The 15,676-nt window shown below is 40.7% G+C and overlaps 1 protein-coding gene across 1 annotated transcript; it reads left to right on the top strand.

Moving 5' to 3' along the window:
• The first annotated feature begins 1,716 nt into the window (after positions 1-1,716).
• On the top strand, positions 1,717-7,224 carry RDH14 (retinol dehydrogenase 14). The gene is made up of 2 exons (XM_067294326.1): positions 1,717-2,156; positions 5,628-7,224. Exons 1-2 carry the CDS (start codon positions 1,779-1,781, stop codon positions 6,243-6,245), a joined length of 996 nt encoding a protein of 331 aa, XP_067150427.1. The 5' UTR covers positions 1,717-1,778; the 3' UTR covers positions 6,246-7,224.
• The last annotated feature ends 8,452 nt before the right edge of the window (positions 7,225-15,676 follow it).

The raw sequence follows: 15,676 nt of genomic DNA, 5'->3' as shown, positions 1-15,676 counted from the left end.
TAGAATCCTGTATACAGTTTTGGTGATCAAAATTTGAAAACTTAGAGAGGCCGCAGATAACCGCTCCCAATTTATTCTTACAGTGAGACACTTAAAGAGCTCAGGAGTATTCTGACTATGACAATCTAAGGACAGAAATGAGGCAAGATTTGTGCAGAGGGGTAATATCTTTTATTAGACAAACTGATTTTCCAATAATATGGTCTGATGAAAGATAGCTTCTCCCCCTACAAATTTTGCACTACTTCAAGAGATCAGCCTGTTTAATTTGTGTTCAAGAAGACTGCAAAGTTAATTGACATTATTTCTGAGCATCTGAGTAGCTGAGTACTAAAGAGCTCTTTTGCGAAGAGAGGCATAATAAGCGTCAATGACTGGAAACTGGAGTAAGACAAACCAAATAACTATTAAGACTTATTTTTCCAGCAGTAAGAGCGGTAATTGCTGAAACAATCCATTAAGAGAACTAATACATCCCTTGTCTTCTGATGTCTTCAAATCAAAGGGGGTTGCCTTTCTGGGAGATAGGCTTTAGCTAAATACTTCGACTCTTGCCAACGAAACTGGACAGAACTGGGTGCTCTATGGTATACAGTACATCTAAGAAGATGACCTTTTCTGATCTAAACCTCTATGCACTCTTTTCTGTCACTCACCAATTTATTAGCACCCCTTACAAACAAAGGTATCATAATTGTACATGGGATCCTACTACTTCCTACATATATGTCCCATTCTTAACCCTGCTCAGTGTCATCAGACCAATGACAACCAAACCCATCTCATTCGGACTGCTCACACTATACAACCGGAAATCAAACAGAGCAAACAAACCACTCGTGATTCTCTTGCCCAGTTCAAGATCCAGCCTGTGGAAACTTCCCTGTGTGATCCCTCTCCGATTCATCTACAGAGACATGTGCTTTTGTGAGTATCTTCTGTAAAGCTTTATTTACCTTGTAGTGCAAGAGTATGCAGTTGGCAGTAGGAGATACAAGAAGTAAAGCAGACTTTGTACATGAGGTGGTAAATTAAGATTCCTTCTAATCATTACTAAACACACTCCTGATAAAACAATTTTAAAAGTCTTACAGTACCTTCCCCATCTCATTTAACTGTTTTCCTAGATCTTTCACTATATCCTTTCCACATTGAAAAAGAAGTGAAAAGAAAAATCCCATAAGCTTCAAATGCAGAAAGAAGAACAATAACAGAGGGAAAAGCAGCATGCACAGGATTGCCCATAGATCTTTAAATTTAAAAATATACCTTTTTAAGCATCTTTTGGAAACGGATTCCCAGGAGTCTCTGCAGAGCTGCAATAATCTCAAGCAAGTGCCGTTTGAAGAAGCTTTTTCTTCTGAGCCCGAAGCCACTTCGAGCAGCCTCGAGTCCGAAGCGGCCTCAAACGGCCCTGCCGCCCACCGGCCTGTGGCTGCCCTCGCCGCACATGGCCTGATGCCTGGGCCCGAGACGTCGCTCCAGCGGGCAGAATAGAGCCGCGAACACTTAGAGGAGGCTGCAGCGCTGCGCCCCTTCTTCCACATAAGCTTCTACCCGCGGTCCCGCCGCGGGCCTCGGCGGACGGGCCCGGTGCGGCCTCCGGGCGCGGCGCCCGCCCTCACGCCACCGGGCCCCAGCGCGCCGGCCGAAGACTACAAGCCCCACAATGCCCAGCGAGGCGGCTGGCCAATGGTAGCGCTCCCCCGGCGCGCACGCGGCGGAGCCACGCACGGGCCTGCGGGTTAGGCGCTGCTCGGCCCCGGCGGCGCAGGGCGATGGCCGCCGCCGTGGTGGCGGCGGCGGCGCTGGGCGGGGGGCTCTTCCTCGTCGCCTGGCGCTGGCTGCGGGGGGCCCGGGGCAGCGCAGCCGCGGCTGGAGCCGGGGCCGGGGCCGCCTCCATGCGGGGCAAAACGGTGATCATCACGGGGGCCAACAGCGGGCTGGGCCGGGCGGCGGCGGCCGAGCTGCTGCGGATGCGGGCCCGCGTGATCATGGGCTGCCGCGACCGGGCGCGGGCGGAGCGGGCGGCCCGCGAGATCCGCGCCGAGGTGGGCGAGCGGCCGCCGGCCGAGGGCGGCGGCGAGCTGGTGGTCCGCGAGCTGGACCTCGCCTCGCTGCGCTCCGTGCGCGCATTCTGCCACCGCGTCCTCCAGGTACGGCCGCGGCCCGCGCGTCGCCACGGCTGCGGCCGCGCCGCAACGGCCGCCGTGCCACGGCCGCCTCGCCGAGGGCAGCTCCTGCCCGGCGTGGCGAGGCCAGCGCGGGGGCTCCTTTCCAGCCCCCGCGGCGGGGCGGCCGTGGGGAGCGGGGCCCGCCCGGGCCTCGGCGGGTGGCGACGGGTCACCCGGGAGGAGGCGGGGTCTGCGGCGGGGCCTGCCCTCGCTCTTAGTGCGTCTTATTTATTAATCGGGTGTTTTAAAAAAATGCAGGGCAGCGGCACATCGCTCTGCGTCGTGCCTCGGGCCTGCTCCCTGTGGCCCTCCGTTCAGGTCTGGTCTCCTGCAGCGGGACTGTGGAAGGACACTCTGATGCATCGGCTGAATTTTATAAAGCATTATGATTTTATTGTTCTTGTGATTCTGTTTTTATCAGACTTGTTCCTTTTGCTGGCAAGCTAGTTTGGATGGTACTTGTTGTTGCTCAGTTCTGCAGGATTTGAAAGGAGGATGTCAGTAAATTAACCATGATTTGAATTAGTATCTTGAAGCATAAAGGTCATATGGATTTGAACTACTCTAGTACTGAAAAGGGAAGCTTGTTTTTTACAGGAGAGAAATGTTTTTCCTTTCCTTTTTTTTTTTTTTTTTATAATTAACCTGACTTTACTGCTTTAAATTGGTGTTACAGCTCAGTCTGTCTCCAAAGGAATAAAGGCTCACGTGAGTGCATTGCTCACAATTACATCAGTCCTGCCTCCTCCCCAGGCTGTCCCTCTCCATGCATTTTGAATCTGTTGGCCAGAGCCAGCTGAATTTAGCAGATACAAATATTCAAATACATAAAGTTTTTGCAGATTTCCTAAAAATCTGAGATTAAGCAGAACAGAGACATCAGATCAATTCTTCTGATAGAAATGCTGCTAGATGAGTTCAGCTGTATTTTAGATACCAGAGTTGGGACTCTCCTCTCATCACATCTAGCTAATCAAACTGTGAGACACAAAGTCGTAGGAAACCAAGCTTTATAAATTCTGCAGCTTAAGAGAACTGCTTGTTAAGTACTTGGAAGATGTTCAAGTGCTGTGGAAAGAGAGAAAATGGAGAGGAACTATATTCCATTAACTTTAAGATAACTTTCGCAAGACTTAAATGTCTGAAAAAGTCAAGTCTTGTGTGCTTCAGTGGAACTCTGTGTAGCTGTATACATGAATCAGGTGATAAGGTCTGCTCTTGCTTCAGCATTCTAGGAAAATGTGCATATACAAAAGGATATAAAACATGCAGAATAAACATTAAAAAAGAAACATTGTTTAATCTTTTTGAATTAAAATTAAATTAGAATTAAACTATAGTAAAGTATAAAAAACATCCAAAAATGTAAATTGGTTAGTGTTTCTTTAAAGTAAATGACTATAAATGAGGAATGGGTGGAGAAAAAGAGAGCACCTGTATTTGCAGAGTGCTGCTGACACTTCCATTTTAATTTACATTTTTAAAGTAATCCCAAAAGCAACTAATGGCAGGGGATGTGAGTGATTACAATGTCCAGTTCAACAAATACTTTCAGGATCTTTTTGAGATGAAAGAGGCTCAAAGATTGGCAGGGTGGGGAAACAACACACTCCCACAGTCTAACTTAATCTATGGAAGTTTTACATTGCAGAGCTGCAGGTAATTCTATCTTTCTTTAGCCTCATTGCAAAAAAATAAAGGACTTGGAGATGTTGGAGTGTTTCATGGAAAATGGAGAGAAGTGGAAACAAGCTTCAGAAGCTGAAAGAAATAGTTTTGCCTCTCAAATTGGTGTTTTGTACTCTCTGATGCACTTGATCATAGTCGCTGCCTGCTTTGCATTGGTTGCATTACTCTAGAGTATTAAATCTAGAAGTCTCAGAATGTAGCACAAACAGAAGTCCTGCAGCTTGAAGTGTTAAGGCTTGCAAAATAAATCCCCAGGTCAGATGCTACAAAAAGTATTTAAAGCAGCTTTCTGCCCTAAAGAAGAAAGTGGACATGTCACTTTAGTAGGTATTTTTGTTTAGTTGTAGTAACCATTACGTCTCTTTGAGGGGAAGAACTGAGCTTGATAGTCTTTTGTTCATGCGTCAGGGACCCAATTATATGAAACACTGAGCAACATCGAGTCCCACTGAAATCAGTCAGAGGTTAAAGTGTTTGATATTTTGTGTGTCAGATGCCAGCATTGTTAACTGAATGCCAAGTACAAGCTCAGATTTTGCTCTCTTTGTAAGGTAAATGGATAAAATTTATTTGGAGATTCTATGTTTTTTTCATTAAAATGATCCAAAGTGATCTCTGCTTGCCACATTGGGTTTAAAGATTTAGTAGTAAAGAAAACACATGCTGCTTTTTCTATACAGTGAATATATTTTTGTTAGTCACTCAAACATAAATTTCCTGTGTTCAGCCTTTGCCAGAGGTGTGTGAAAGTGCTGAATTCAGAGTAAGAAGTTTGGTTTAATCTTTACTTTTTGAAAAAAACATTGGGGTAAATTGGAAAGCCCCTAATTCTTGAGTGGGTGTTGAGACATGAAGTGCATGATCTATGAGTATATTTAAAGTATGCATACCACTCTCTGTGTTAATTACATATGTTTCCTGATTCTGTACACTGTAAGATGACTCCTTGATTCTTTATGTTTTCTCCCAATCTGGTCCAGGAATACTGATCCATAAAATAGCATGTGCTGAGCATGTAAAAATTTCAAGCCTCAGTCCCATAGACGCTTCTAAGTTCTTGAGTAGACTCATCAGACTCAAATTGTATGAAGCTACTTTTCTATGACGAGTTCTGCTCTGTAGTTCTCACAAACTAGCACAATGAGGTATAGAGAATTTTAAAATGAAGTAATGTTTAAAATCATGAGAACATTGTTTTGCAAAGCTTTTCATGAAATCTGCTCCCCAGTGAGATGATAGCTCTACAATTGGACAATTTCTTTTCAACAGTGAGGGTCGTTCTTTGGGTTAACATTTTTTTTCCCCATATTTGTGCTAACTTTGCATGGTAGAGCCCATACCGGTGGCTGAGGTTTGCTGTAATTCGAATTATGATAATGCATAAATGTGCCTGCTTTTGCAATGTGGTAATGTATTACTTTTCAAAGGAAAACAAAATGCATCACAAAGAAATTTTCATTGAGTTGCTATATGAAAAGTTGTTCTTGAAGAAACAGTTGATTGTGTTCTGCCCATTTTAAAAGTAGATCTAAACCTACTCACATATATTTAGATTCTACCTGAGGCATATATTCAGCTTAGTGGTTGTTTATTTCTTTTTTTCAGTAGTACCTTAAGAGAATATCAGGAAATTGCAATTTAGAAGACTAGGAGTGAAGTTATTTCTTTCTAACAATGACCAATGAAACAATTAAGTGTAATGGTATGTTTTGTATGACAATTTATTATAAAACTGAATGATTTTTTTTTCTTTCCTATTTAAAGGAAGAGCCAAGGTTGGATGTTCTGATTAATAATGCAGGGATATTCCAGTGTCCATACATGAAGACAGAGGATGGTTTTGAGATGCAGTTTGGTGTAAACCACTTGGGTCACTTCTTGCTCACCAGCCTTCTTCTGGGCCTCCTCAAAAATTCTGCTCCGAGCAGGATTGTGGTAGTATCCTCAAAGCTTTACAAATATGGAGAGATCAACTTTGAAGACTTGAACAGTGAGATAAGTTACAATAAAAGCTTTTGTTACAGTCGGAGTAAACTGGCTAACATATTATTTGCAAGGGAGCTGGCCCGTCGATTAGAAGGGACAGGAGTCACTGTCAATTCACTTCATCCTGGGATTGTCAGAACAAATCTAGGCAGATATGTGAATATTCCTTTGCTGGCAAAACCCCTATTCAATTTGGTGTCGTGGGCTTTCTTCAAAACACCTCTGGAAGGAGCCCAGACTTCTATTTATTTGGCCTCTTCTCCTGATGTAGAAGGTGTTTCAGGGAAATATTTTGGGGACTGCAAAGAGGAGGAACTCCTGCCCAAAGCCATGGATGACTTGGTTGCAAGGAAGTTATGGGATATCAGTGAAGTGATGGTTGGACTATTGAAATAAGTGCCAGAGACTATCCGCTAAAAAGAATGCAGATAACTATGCAGTACATATTTGCAACAATGTAATCCTCACCTTAAACGGTGTGGGGATACATATTACTTTGCTCCTAGATGTTAGATAGAGGAGTGATTTGTGCTGGAACTCAGTTTGGAAATAAATAGTAATCTGTATTTAACAGACAAGCATTTAAAAAAATTTCAGAGTTTGAGGGTGCGAGTATAACTTCTGATTAAATCTCTTTGGAAATTTGTGTTCTACAAATAAAAATTGAACACAGCTGTGTTACGCAATGTATTATATGCTTATTTGCCATGTTCCACTGCTTGTAGTCAGGTTGGACAATGCAGGGTATTGATGGTGAAACACTTCTCCTGTATAAAGGCTATGAAAATTGATCCTGATATTAATAATAGGATTGTTGTCTTTTTGAGCCATCACAATGAGAAACGGAGTAAACAGTTTTACTGGTGTCTTACGCTGCAATCATCTAGGCCTCTGAGTGCCAATGAAAGATTTCTCATCAGCGAACAAGAACTCTTGAGCCGTATATAGCTCAGCTGTGAAGCACAAGTCAACTTTTTGAATAATGTCATTGCCATTCAATGAGTATATACACTTTGTGCAAGCTGTATTTTTTTCATGTGTGCTAAACTTGCTATTTCTTGATATGCACAGACACTTTCAGTTTCATTGAAAACTTAGTTGACCGGTGTCTTATGGTCTCAGAAGCACTTTGCGCGTCATGAGTTGTGTCCATGCAAAGTTCACAAAAAGATCTCAACTCCAACTAGACTGAAAAGAATATGCTTTTCAATATGTGTTTAGTTTGACTGATGGCACTTTAACTCAGTAGTGAGATGAGATAAATCTGTCTAGTAAAGCTTAATGATACTCTTTAACAATAAAAAAAAAAAAAATTAAAAAGACTTAACAGCATTCATTCTTTCACTGTGGAAGATATAATTCAGGAACCAGCACTCTTGACACAGTAGCGTTGTTTCACAGCTAAAAAATTCACCCCTATCAGTTTAGGGAGCCTCTGCTATGTTGAGTTAGCAAGATTAAAATGGGCCCCAAATAAATACATGAATATTACAGAGCTGTGCTGATTTATTCTTTTTGAATTCATGTAATTAATGGGTTCATATTAATGTTTATGACCTCTTGTTTTGCTCTGAATTAATAATATGTTCTAATAGTTAATTTAGGATAAATAGAAGATCAGTCTTATTAATTTATTTTATGAAAACACAAATTACTCAAGCAGTATTAGTAAGTGATGTATTTCATAGACTCTTATCAGCTACTTATAAATACATATTAGTTCTGAACTTCAGTTAGCACACCTATTTTTGAGATTTTCTCTGGTTGTTTAGTCAGATTCATCATATTTTAACTTTAGCACAATGGAGTCGTAATTGTCTATCCTTCCCCTTCCCTAGCAAGGCAATACTCTGGGTGAGCGAGTGACTTAGGTGTGGGAGGAAGATCCCACTTTCTTTCCAGAAAATCTCAAGGCAAAGTAGGAAACTGAGCAGGCTTTTAAGCATGTCAAGTGTTGTACTGCTCACTGTAAGGCAAAGGGTAGAGATGGGAGTGTTGTCAAAGCATAGTCTGAGTGTTGAGCAAAGTTCTCTTTTAAGTAATGTTAGAGGGAGGCTAATAACATCTTTAGAGAAGATTCTAGGCTTTGACCTTTATTGTTGCATTTCACATTTTCGTTCTAAATGCTTATAAATAACTATGCAGCACTCTTGAAACGGCCAAATAAAGAACTGAAAGTTAATTAACATGTTTAGTATGCAGGATAACAGTAAAGTGAGAGAATGTTTTCATGAATTGCAGGCTGTCTTAGGCAACAATATGGAACACTTCTGCCAGAGAACAAGGACATCCAGTTTTAAGGCTTTATCTATAGGGAGATACAGACAAGCTGAGCCAAACTTGGATTTATGTTGTCAATATTACTGGAACGATACTGAAGCAATAATACTGTATTATTTCACTGAGTGAAACAAGTGTATACTTTTTGCAAGGAAAACCTTAGATACGAAGATAGAGACAGCAGAAGATTGCTGGTCTGAAAATACTGTGGTAAAGAACTGCAGTGAAGCTGTTTGAGGAGCACAGAAATATATATCTTTCCAGACTGAAGAACCAGCATATGTTATCCACAAGCCTTCAAAACAGCAAAGGTAGATCTGCATAGAAATAAGAGATGTGGAATAATAAGAGATGTAGAATAATATTACTGGAATGATACTGAAGCAATAATACTGTATTGATATCCTGTATCATATCTAAATCACAGCCCTTCTCCCGTAGGACAGTGATCACATGATAGTCTTAATGAAATATAATATGCCTGGGCGAATATTGCCTGAAAACATTTTGAAAGGATGGATTGTTAGGAACAGTAGCATCAAAATGTAAGATTTTTCAACATCAAACCTAAGTAAAATTTGTCAAGTTCAAGGTTGAGTGTAATTTAGCCTCCATGGTCCAGAAAGCCTTGCTTACACTGTTAAGACTGCTGTTACTGTTCATGCAATGCTTTTGTTGTTCTAGTAGCATCTATGAATTATAGACCTTATAGGCCAACAGCTCTTTGCACAATATATGTAAGTGCAAAACTAAAGGGGAGCCCTTACCTCAACAAGCAGTACTGCTGACTTGATCCAGATTAGAACCAATCATTTGGGCTAAGAAAGTATACTATACTACATTAGATCTTAGCTCAGATATATGTCCATGGTTTGAGGATTGTCTACTGAATGTCTTTTCTTGGAACTGGTAGAGGGACTGATGGCTTGCTCCAGCCACTTCATGCTTCACTCCAGTATTACAGCACTTCCAGAAAGAGATGGCAAGCTTTCTGTGTTACTATTCTATAACCTATTTAATCCGGGGCTATTTGGTGTAGTAAAGCCAAAACAGAGTCACACTGCAGATACCTTCCTCCACCATCGCCACCACATGAGCACCACCACCCTTAAATAAACTGATTTCCAATTAAGAATGAAGACTGTGAACTGAAGAAGTAAAGGAGTGAAAGTTGGACTGTAACCAGGAATAGTACGTAAAGTCCAGGGAAATGTAAAACAGCATCTTTCACAGTTAAGTACAGGGGCTGATCACATTGCTAACAACTACGTTACAGATATGCAATGAAGATACAGCTACGTTAAGATCCTTTTGAGATCTGTGATAAATATGTTCGGAGGCAACTCTTCCAAAAGCCAGAATGTACCTTCTTCACTTCTGTAGCTGAGACGGGGAGGGTCGTAGTGGTGAATAAGTTGTCTGTTTGCAAACAGTGCTCTAACTTTCGCGATTTGAGCCTTAGGCCACTCTGGGCAATGAAATATAGTGCTTCCAAGTGGCCCCATTTCACACTGATCAAATTTGTATTATGCAACAACATCGTAGACTAACTGTATTCTAAAAGGGTTATTTTAAAATCTATATGCATGTGTGTGTCTGTGTATGTATATGTGCAGGCACATGTGCAGGTGCAATTTAATCCCTTATTTGAAAAGACCAACAGGAAGAGCTGTCAGCAACTTACCAAGGAACTGAAGGGCAAGTGAGAGTTAATTGTTAGCCTGAGAGTGTTACCTGCTGCCTGGGTTGACTTGACATGGGATGAGACATAGGGCTTGGGGACAGATCTGTTGGGCTTGATCTCAGTGTTGAGCTCAATTGCTTAAAGTTGCATCCAGGTAGACGTATCCATTGTCTGCTTGCAGTCAGAAAACATACAGGCACAGCTGAAGGAAGGAAACACTTGCATATAACAGATGAGGAAAACAAGCTTAGAGTGTGTTAAGGGGAATATTTCAAAAGTGCTTCAGAGTGATTTACTGATCTTTGGTTACGGTGCTTTTGAAAGTGTCCCTGTAAGCAACTTGCCTTATGGTTAGACCATGGTTAGAGTTTGAGAAAGAAATTGTTTCTATTATTTTCTGATTCTCAGTCCCAAACCATAACTACAAGCCAGTCCTCCCTGCACACATGGTGCTATTATAGCTGAGGTTTCTGCCAGTGAACTAAATTGCAGTTGCATGTATTTATTTTATATGCCACATCTGTTTAAGTAAAGAGAAACTTATGTACTTTAAAAAAATACTCTGAATCTGTCACCAATTTACCTTCCTTAACTTGCCACAAAGCCCAACATCTATCACTAGGCAAAGGGACAACACTGCTCTTTTAGTTACTACAGGCAAAACAGCAGGCAAGCTTATAAACCCAGCATGAGTCCTCCAGTAAAAATTCTCCATCTTAATGAGATAAATGATCAGGTTTTCCATGATGCAATAAAAACAGAAGTATTTAAACTGTCCTCTCTTTCTTCAGTGGTTGCCTGGTTTGCCTAAGCTATGTGAATGCTTCACTGGGTTCAAAGCCAGGGCCCTGCAAATGTATGATGTGATTATGCTTCTGTTTAAAAAAAAAAGGGTATAATTCTCACTTCAAGCACACTTGATTTCTTTCCACCTAAGGCCATGAAGAAAATAAATAACTTGCAAGAGTCATACAAATAATTTTAAAATAGGAGTCCTGTTCCCTTTTTCACATAACTTTTTCCGAACTAATCACTTAGCAGGTGATTGACATGCAAAAAGATCCAGGAGGCCTACACAGCTGAATTATTGTTTTTGATCTGTCTCAGAATGGTACAGCTATTTCTCGTAACAGAAAATGGCTGCCACCCTCTAGACTTTTTACCTACCACTTCAGCTACCACTAGCAGCCTCCCTCCTGTTGTAGCTGGATTCTTATATGAGAAATTAGATTTGAATATTTAATTGATTCCAAATGTCCTACATTACGTAGAGAAAGGAATGCTTTCCTAATCACTTATTTTTGGGAAGGCTGGCACACTAACCACCTAATAAGGTTAATAGCCTTTTTTTTTACATTTAAGAATCATCACATCTTTTCAGATAATGTAAAAGAAACTTAATTATACTAGAAAGGGAAGGAATAGATAGCTTTGCCATGAAAGATTCAGAAGGCTGTCACATGCTTGAAATCTATAATATTCTGCTCAGCAAGGTGCTGAGCATTTCTTGATGTCTGCTTCATGGCCAAAGAAAGGAGTCTGAAATCTTGGTACTATCAAAAGTAATGAGAATCAGGCACCTAAATATTTCTGCTGATCCTGGTCTCCTGCCTTTAGGTTTGGGCATTAGGATCAAGAGCCAGTTAGATGATGACTTTTCAAGCTTGATGAATGAAGCTGTATTCACTTCAGTGTATGTGGGGCTTTTTTGAAAAAAAAATTACAAATTATGGTTCTCTTTATGTGAATCTTAAACATTCTGGCATATTCTCCCCAAAATGTCATTCCATCTCTGAAGGTGTCAGGATGCTTCTCAGTTTGCCACCTGGACTGCAATTTGGTGATGAGTGATGTTATTTCAGTTTGTCTCAATACTGTTGCAACCTTCCTCAACAGTAGGCCAGTATCCTGGGCCCCTCTGAAGTCATTGCATGCCCGTCCATTCTACAAGTCCCGTCTGCCCTTGAGACAAGCAAAGTCAGGGTCTTTCTAGATCCTGTTTTCAAGGAAGGGGTCATGATCAGCATCTGCAGAAAGGCAAGTGATGCTTCTGAAGGCCCAGGACCCATAAACATTGCAATAAGTAGTTTTGTATCATGTTATGTTCTGCTTCATGGATAGAAATATATTTCCCGGTGCATATGGATAAGTATTTTAGCCATCAGCCTGCCCTGAGGGCCTGTCTGTACAGCACTGTAGGTGTATTCCATGGATTAAATATAGCAGGCTGAAAAGTGCTTCAGTATACCCTTTTTGGTATTCTGACGGGCTAAGATCCTTCATGTCCTGTTGAAGTCAATGATAATTCTAGTTCCTTTAGACTTCACTCGGCTTTGAAAATACTTGGGGGGAGAAGAAAGGGAGGGACACTCATTTGGTCTGGGCTATTGTTTTCATCAAAATTTCATTTTCCTCATTTTCAGTCAGCCCTACTGGAAATCTTCAAAGACTCAGAGGTGTCCCAGAGTCATCTGCACAGATATTGAAAAAACATGTAAGCCTGCTTTATGGAGGTATCTGTTCATAATATTTTGCTGTAAGTAGAGACTTTCACCTTTCATCTATTAGCTGGATGACACTGTGAACTAGTTGTATCTCAGTGCACCCAAGACCAGGGTCCTGGAATATTAGAGCAGAATAAAAGACATGTGCTATCTTCCACACACAAATTCAAGAAAAGCAACCTGACAGGTCAAAAACAACAATTAAAAAGGTTTGGTGGAAATTATTTTGTCTGTATTTTTAAGGGGTTTTTTTTGTTTAATTCTCAATACCTGATATTTGGGAAAAAGGGGTTAAAACATCAGGAAATGCAAAAACAGCCCTGTTTCAACAAAGCAAGACAGTTCTTCACTGTGGAAAACCCATAAAATGAAAGGAAATGGCTTAATGTGGTAGGTGTTCATTTTTAAGGGTTCTGTTGACAGAGGTAGATGAGTGAAAATATTGTATTTCGTATTTGCCTTTTTTTCAGTAAATAGCATGGAATTTTGATGCTGCCTAGAGGGACAGCTTTATACTATGGTGGTCTAAACTGGGATTTTTCATTAATGTAACCAATCAGAATAGTTTTTTCTTTCTTCTTTTTTATTTTTTTAAGCTGAAGTCAAAGAGAAGACCACGAAAAAGCACCACAGAGTTTATCTTTTACTCATCTGGAAGAGTTTATTTTAAACACGGAACATTGTTTGCTGCTGTGGAAATGAAAGTGAGAGTTGCAGCTTTCTTCCAGTGCCATCTGGCAGATGAGTAACTTGCATATGGTATTCACTAATCCAAATAACCCTGTGTGTGGTAGCATTGTCTCTTTATTGATCATGCAGCTGAGTTGGCTGAACCTTAGATGGCTCACACAAGGCTATCAGCAGAACAATGCAACAGATTGTTTAAAATTAGAACAGTATTAAGGAAAGAGAAATGCCAGATTCATCATGCTTTTACCTTTATTAAGCACTTTCCTAACCTGGACTGAGCTTAATGTTTCCTCTTCATTCTATGACTATTGCTCGTGGTTTTATCCACTCCAGTCCTACTTAGACTTTAGCCCCCTGGATTCAGTGCTTACATGTAGCCTTGGAGCTCAAGTGGGACCAGAGCATTGGGCATCCTTAGATTAGTATCCTTACCCTTATGATAATCATATTTCCTCCTGTAAGGTCCCTTCCTGACTCATGAAACCTTTATTCCTGCTGAGAAGTAACTCTGTCTCAACAGGACAGCGGTATATTGTAACCAGTAGCTTTGTGGTAAGGAACTCTCCTAGGAACTGAGTCATCTCCAGCTGAGGATATTCCGATTTATCAGGCAAAAGATCTAGTTATTTCCATCTTATATTAAAATTAGGTACTGCCTCCTTTGGCTGTAATATGAAAGGAAAAGCCTTGACTGGTTATTTTGGGAAGAAAAATAACTAAAGAATGCCTCAAGGAGCAGATCTCAGGCTATGAATAGATGGAGGCATTCATTTATATCCTTGTATTTCAGTTCTAGGGAGGATTTGGTATTCAGTTGATCTTCCATGCTCAGGACTGTCTACTGGTTCCCTTCTCAATATGTGGGGGTTTTGAATGATTTTTCCGAAGTACCTAACTCTGACTGTCTGCCAGATAGGTCCCTAATTCTGGTTTTGGATTCCACTCTGAGGACCAAAGATCTAAAAGTCAAGTGTTGATTGTGCCTTATTTGTAGACATTTCTGTTTTTTTATTGGATCTGGTCTTGATAGGTCCCTTCAGAAAGCTGATGGTATAATTCGATTTGTGATCGTCCTTTTCAGAATCTGCCTTTTTGATTTTAAGTAAGCTGAAGAAAGTGTGGATTTTCTTCAAGTATTGATCAAAATCGTTTATATGTGAAATTAAAATATATACAATATAGAGAATTTTGTAGCAGTGGTTGGGAAGGAACTGAGAGCAGAGCTCTTTTCCTGAAGAGCAGCTGACACTTTGAACTCACTGGCTACATCAGTATTTCTAAGCGTGAGTGCCAGGACCTGTTTCCTGAACCACAAGCCAAATGGAATAGTGGGGCATGTTCATGTTGTCAGATTCTGTTATTCCCCAGAGCAGGCATGGGTACATCCAAACTGCTTGTTAGGAGTGTCCATGGCCCATGCTAACTCCTGAATCATACAGAAAGCTGTTTTGGAAAGCATTAGGTGGCCAGAGCCAAAACTGTGCCAGGAACTGCCCTAGCTATTAAACAGTATAGATGATCAAGTTTCAGCGCCTGGGCTGGAGTCCTGTCACTGTTTAATTGAGTAGAATAAGCATAGCCAAACATATGCCCCTTTCCTCCCTCAAGTGTTAACAGAATAAACGTGATTTTTCAATTTACTTTCATGACATTCAGAGATCCTTCTGGAAAAGTGAAGGATATTTTCTCCTACTAATTTTATAGTGCTAAAATTCCACTGACTTTACTGTAATTTCTATTGACTGACCCTGTAAACACATGGAGAATCAGTACTGTTATTAATATCAGCATGTCGTCATGCTTTTTTTCTTTTTCAATTTTATAACTATAGCCTGATCTCTTGGAATTGTGTCTGCTAACATAGCACTGGACTATGGAAATCTTATTTTATCAAAATGTGTTATTCTTGGACTAGAATTCAGAGAGTTACACAGTTGTTCTTTATAGATCCATAGATTTTTAAAGCCAGAGAAGGCCCTTGGATTATTTAGTCTGACTTCCTGAATGACACAAGCCATTTAATTTAACCCAGTTAGCCTTGTGTCAAGTCCAGCAATTTGTGTTTGGCTAAGGCTTATCTTCAAGAAAGATGTCCAGCCTAGATCTGAAGCCACGGGTAGTTGGAGAATCCATCACTTCCTTTGGCAGTGTATTCCAATGGTTATCACCCTCACTCCTAAAAATGTGTGTTTTGATTATTGCCTGCATTTGTCTGGCTTTCACTTCCAGCTATCACCTCGCATTATGCTTTTTTTTGTGAGACGAGAGAGCTGCTGTTATTGCTCTGTATTTTCTCCCTGTGGTGATACTCACACACTGTAATCACTGAAATCATCGCTAGATGTTTTTATTAAACTCAACAGACTGAATCCCTTTAATCTCTTATTGCAAGGCCCTTTTCCAAGGTTTCAGATAATTTCTGTGGCTCTTCTCCACATCCTCTCCAGTTTTTTACTTCTTTTGTGAAATTAGACAACAAGAACTGGATGTCATGATCCAGCATCTCTCTATTTATAGGTGATCTATGTACTTCTCAATACTTTCCCTCTGTTGCTCTAAGGCTATCCATAAGCTGCTAATTTAAATGTGCCTGGGGCTATTCCTTGGCAATGATGAGGACAACTGGAATATCCCAAAACTGCATCTGTACTTTTAAACACTCTTTATTT

This window comes from Apteryx mantelli, chromosome 3, assembly GCF_036417845.1.
Source record: "Apteryx mantelli isolate bAptMan1 chromosome 3, bAptMan1.hap1, whole genome shotgun sequence".
NCBI lineage: Eukaryota > Metazoa > Chordata > Aves > Apterygiformes > Apterygidae > Apteryx > Apteryx mantelli.
The sequence above is the reverse complement of the archived record's forward strand: the minus strand, read 5'-3'. Positions and strand labels throughout refer to the sequence as shown.

Bases quoted from the DNA above. Each gene is read 5' to 3' on its own strand.
- RDH14 (XM_067294326.1), top strand. From the start codon at position 1,779: ATGGCCGCCGCCGTGGTGGCGGCGGCGGCGCTGGGCGGGGGGCTCTTC. The intron at 2,157-5,627 runs GTACGGCCGCGG...TCCTATTTAAAG, and splicing joins TCTGCCACCGCGTCCTCCAG to GAAGAGCCAAGGTTGGATGT.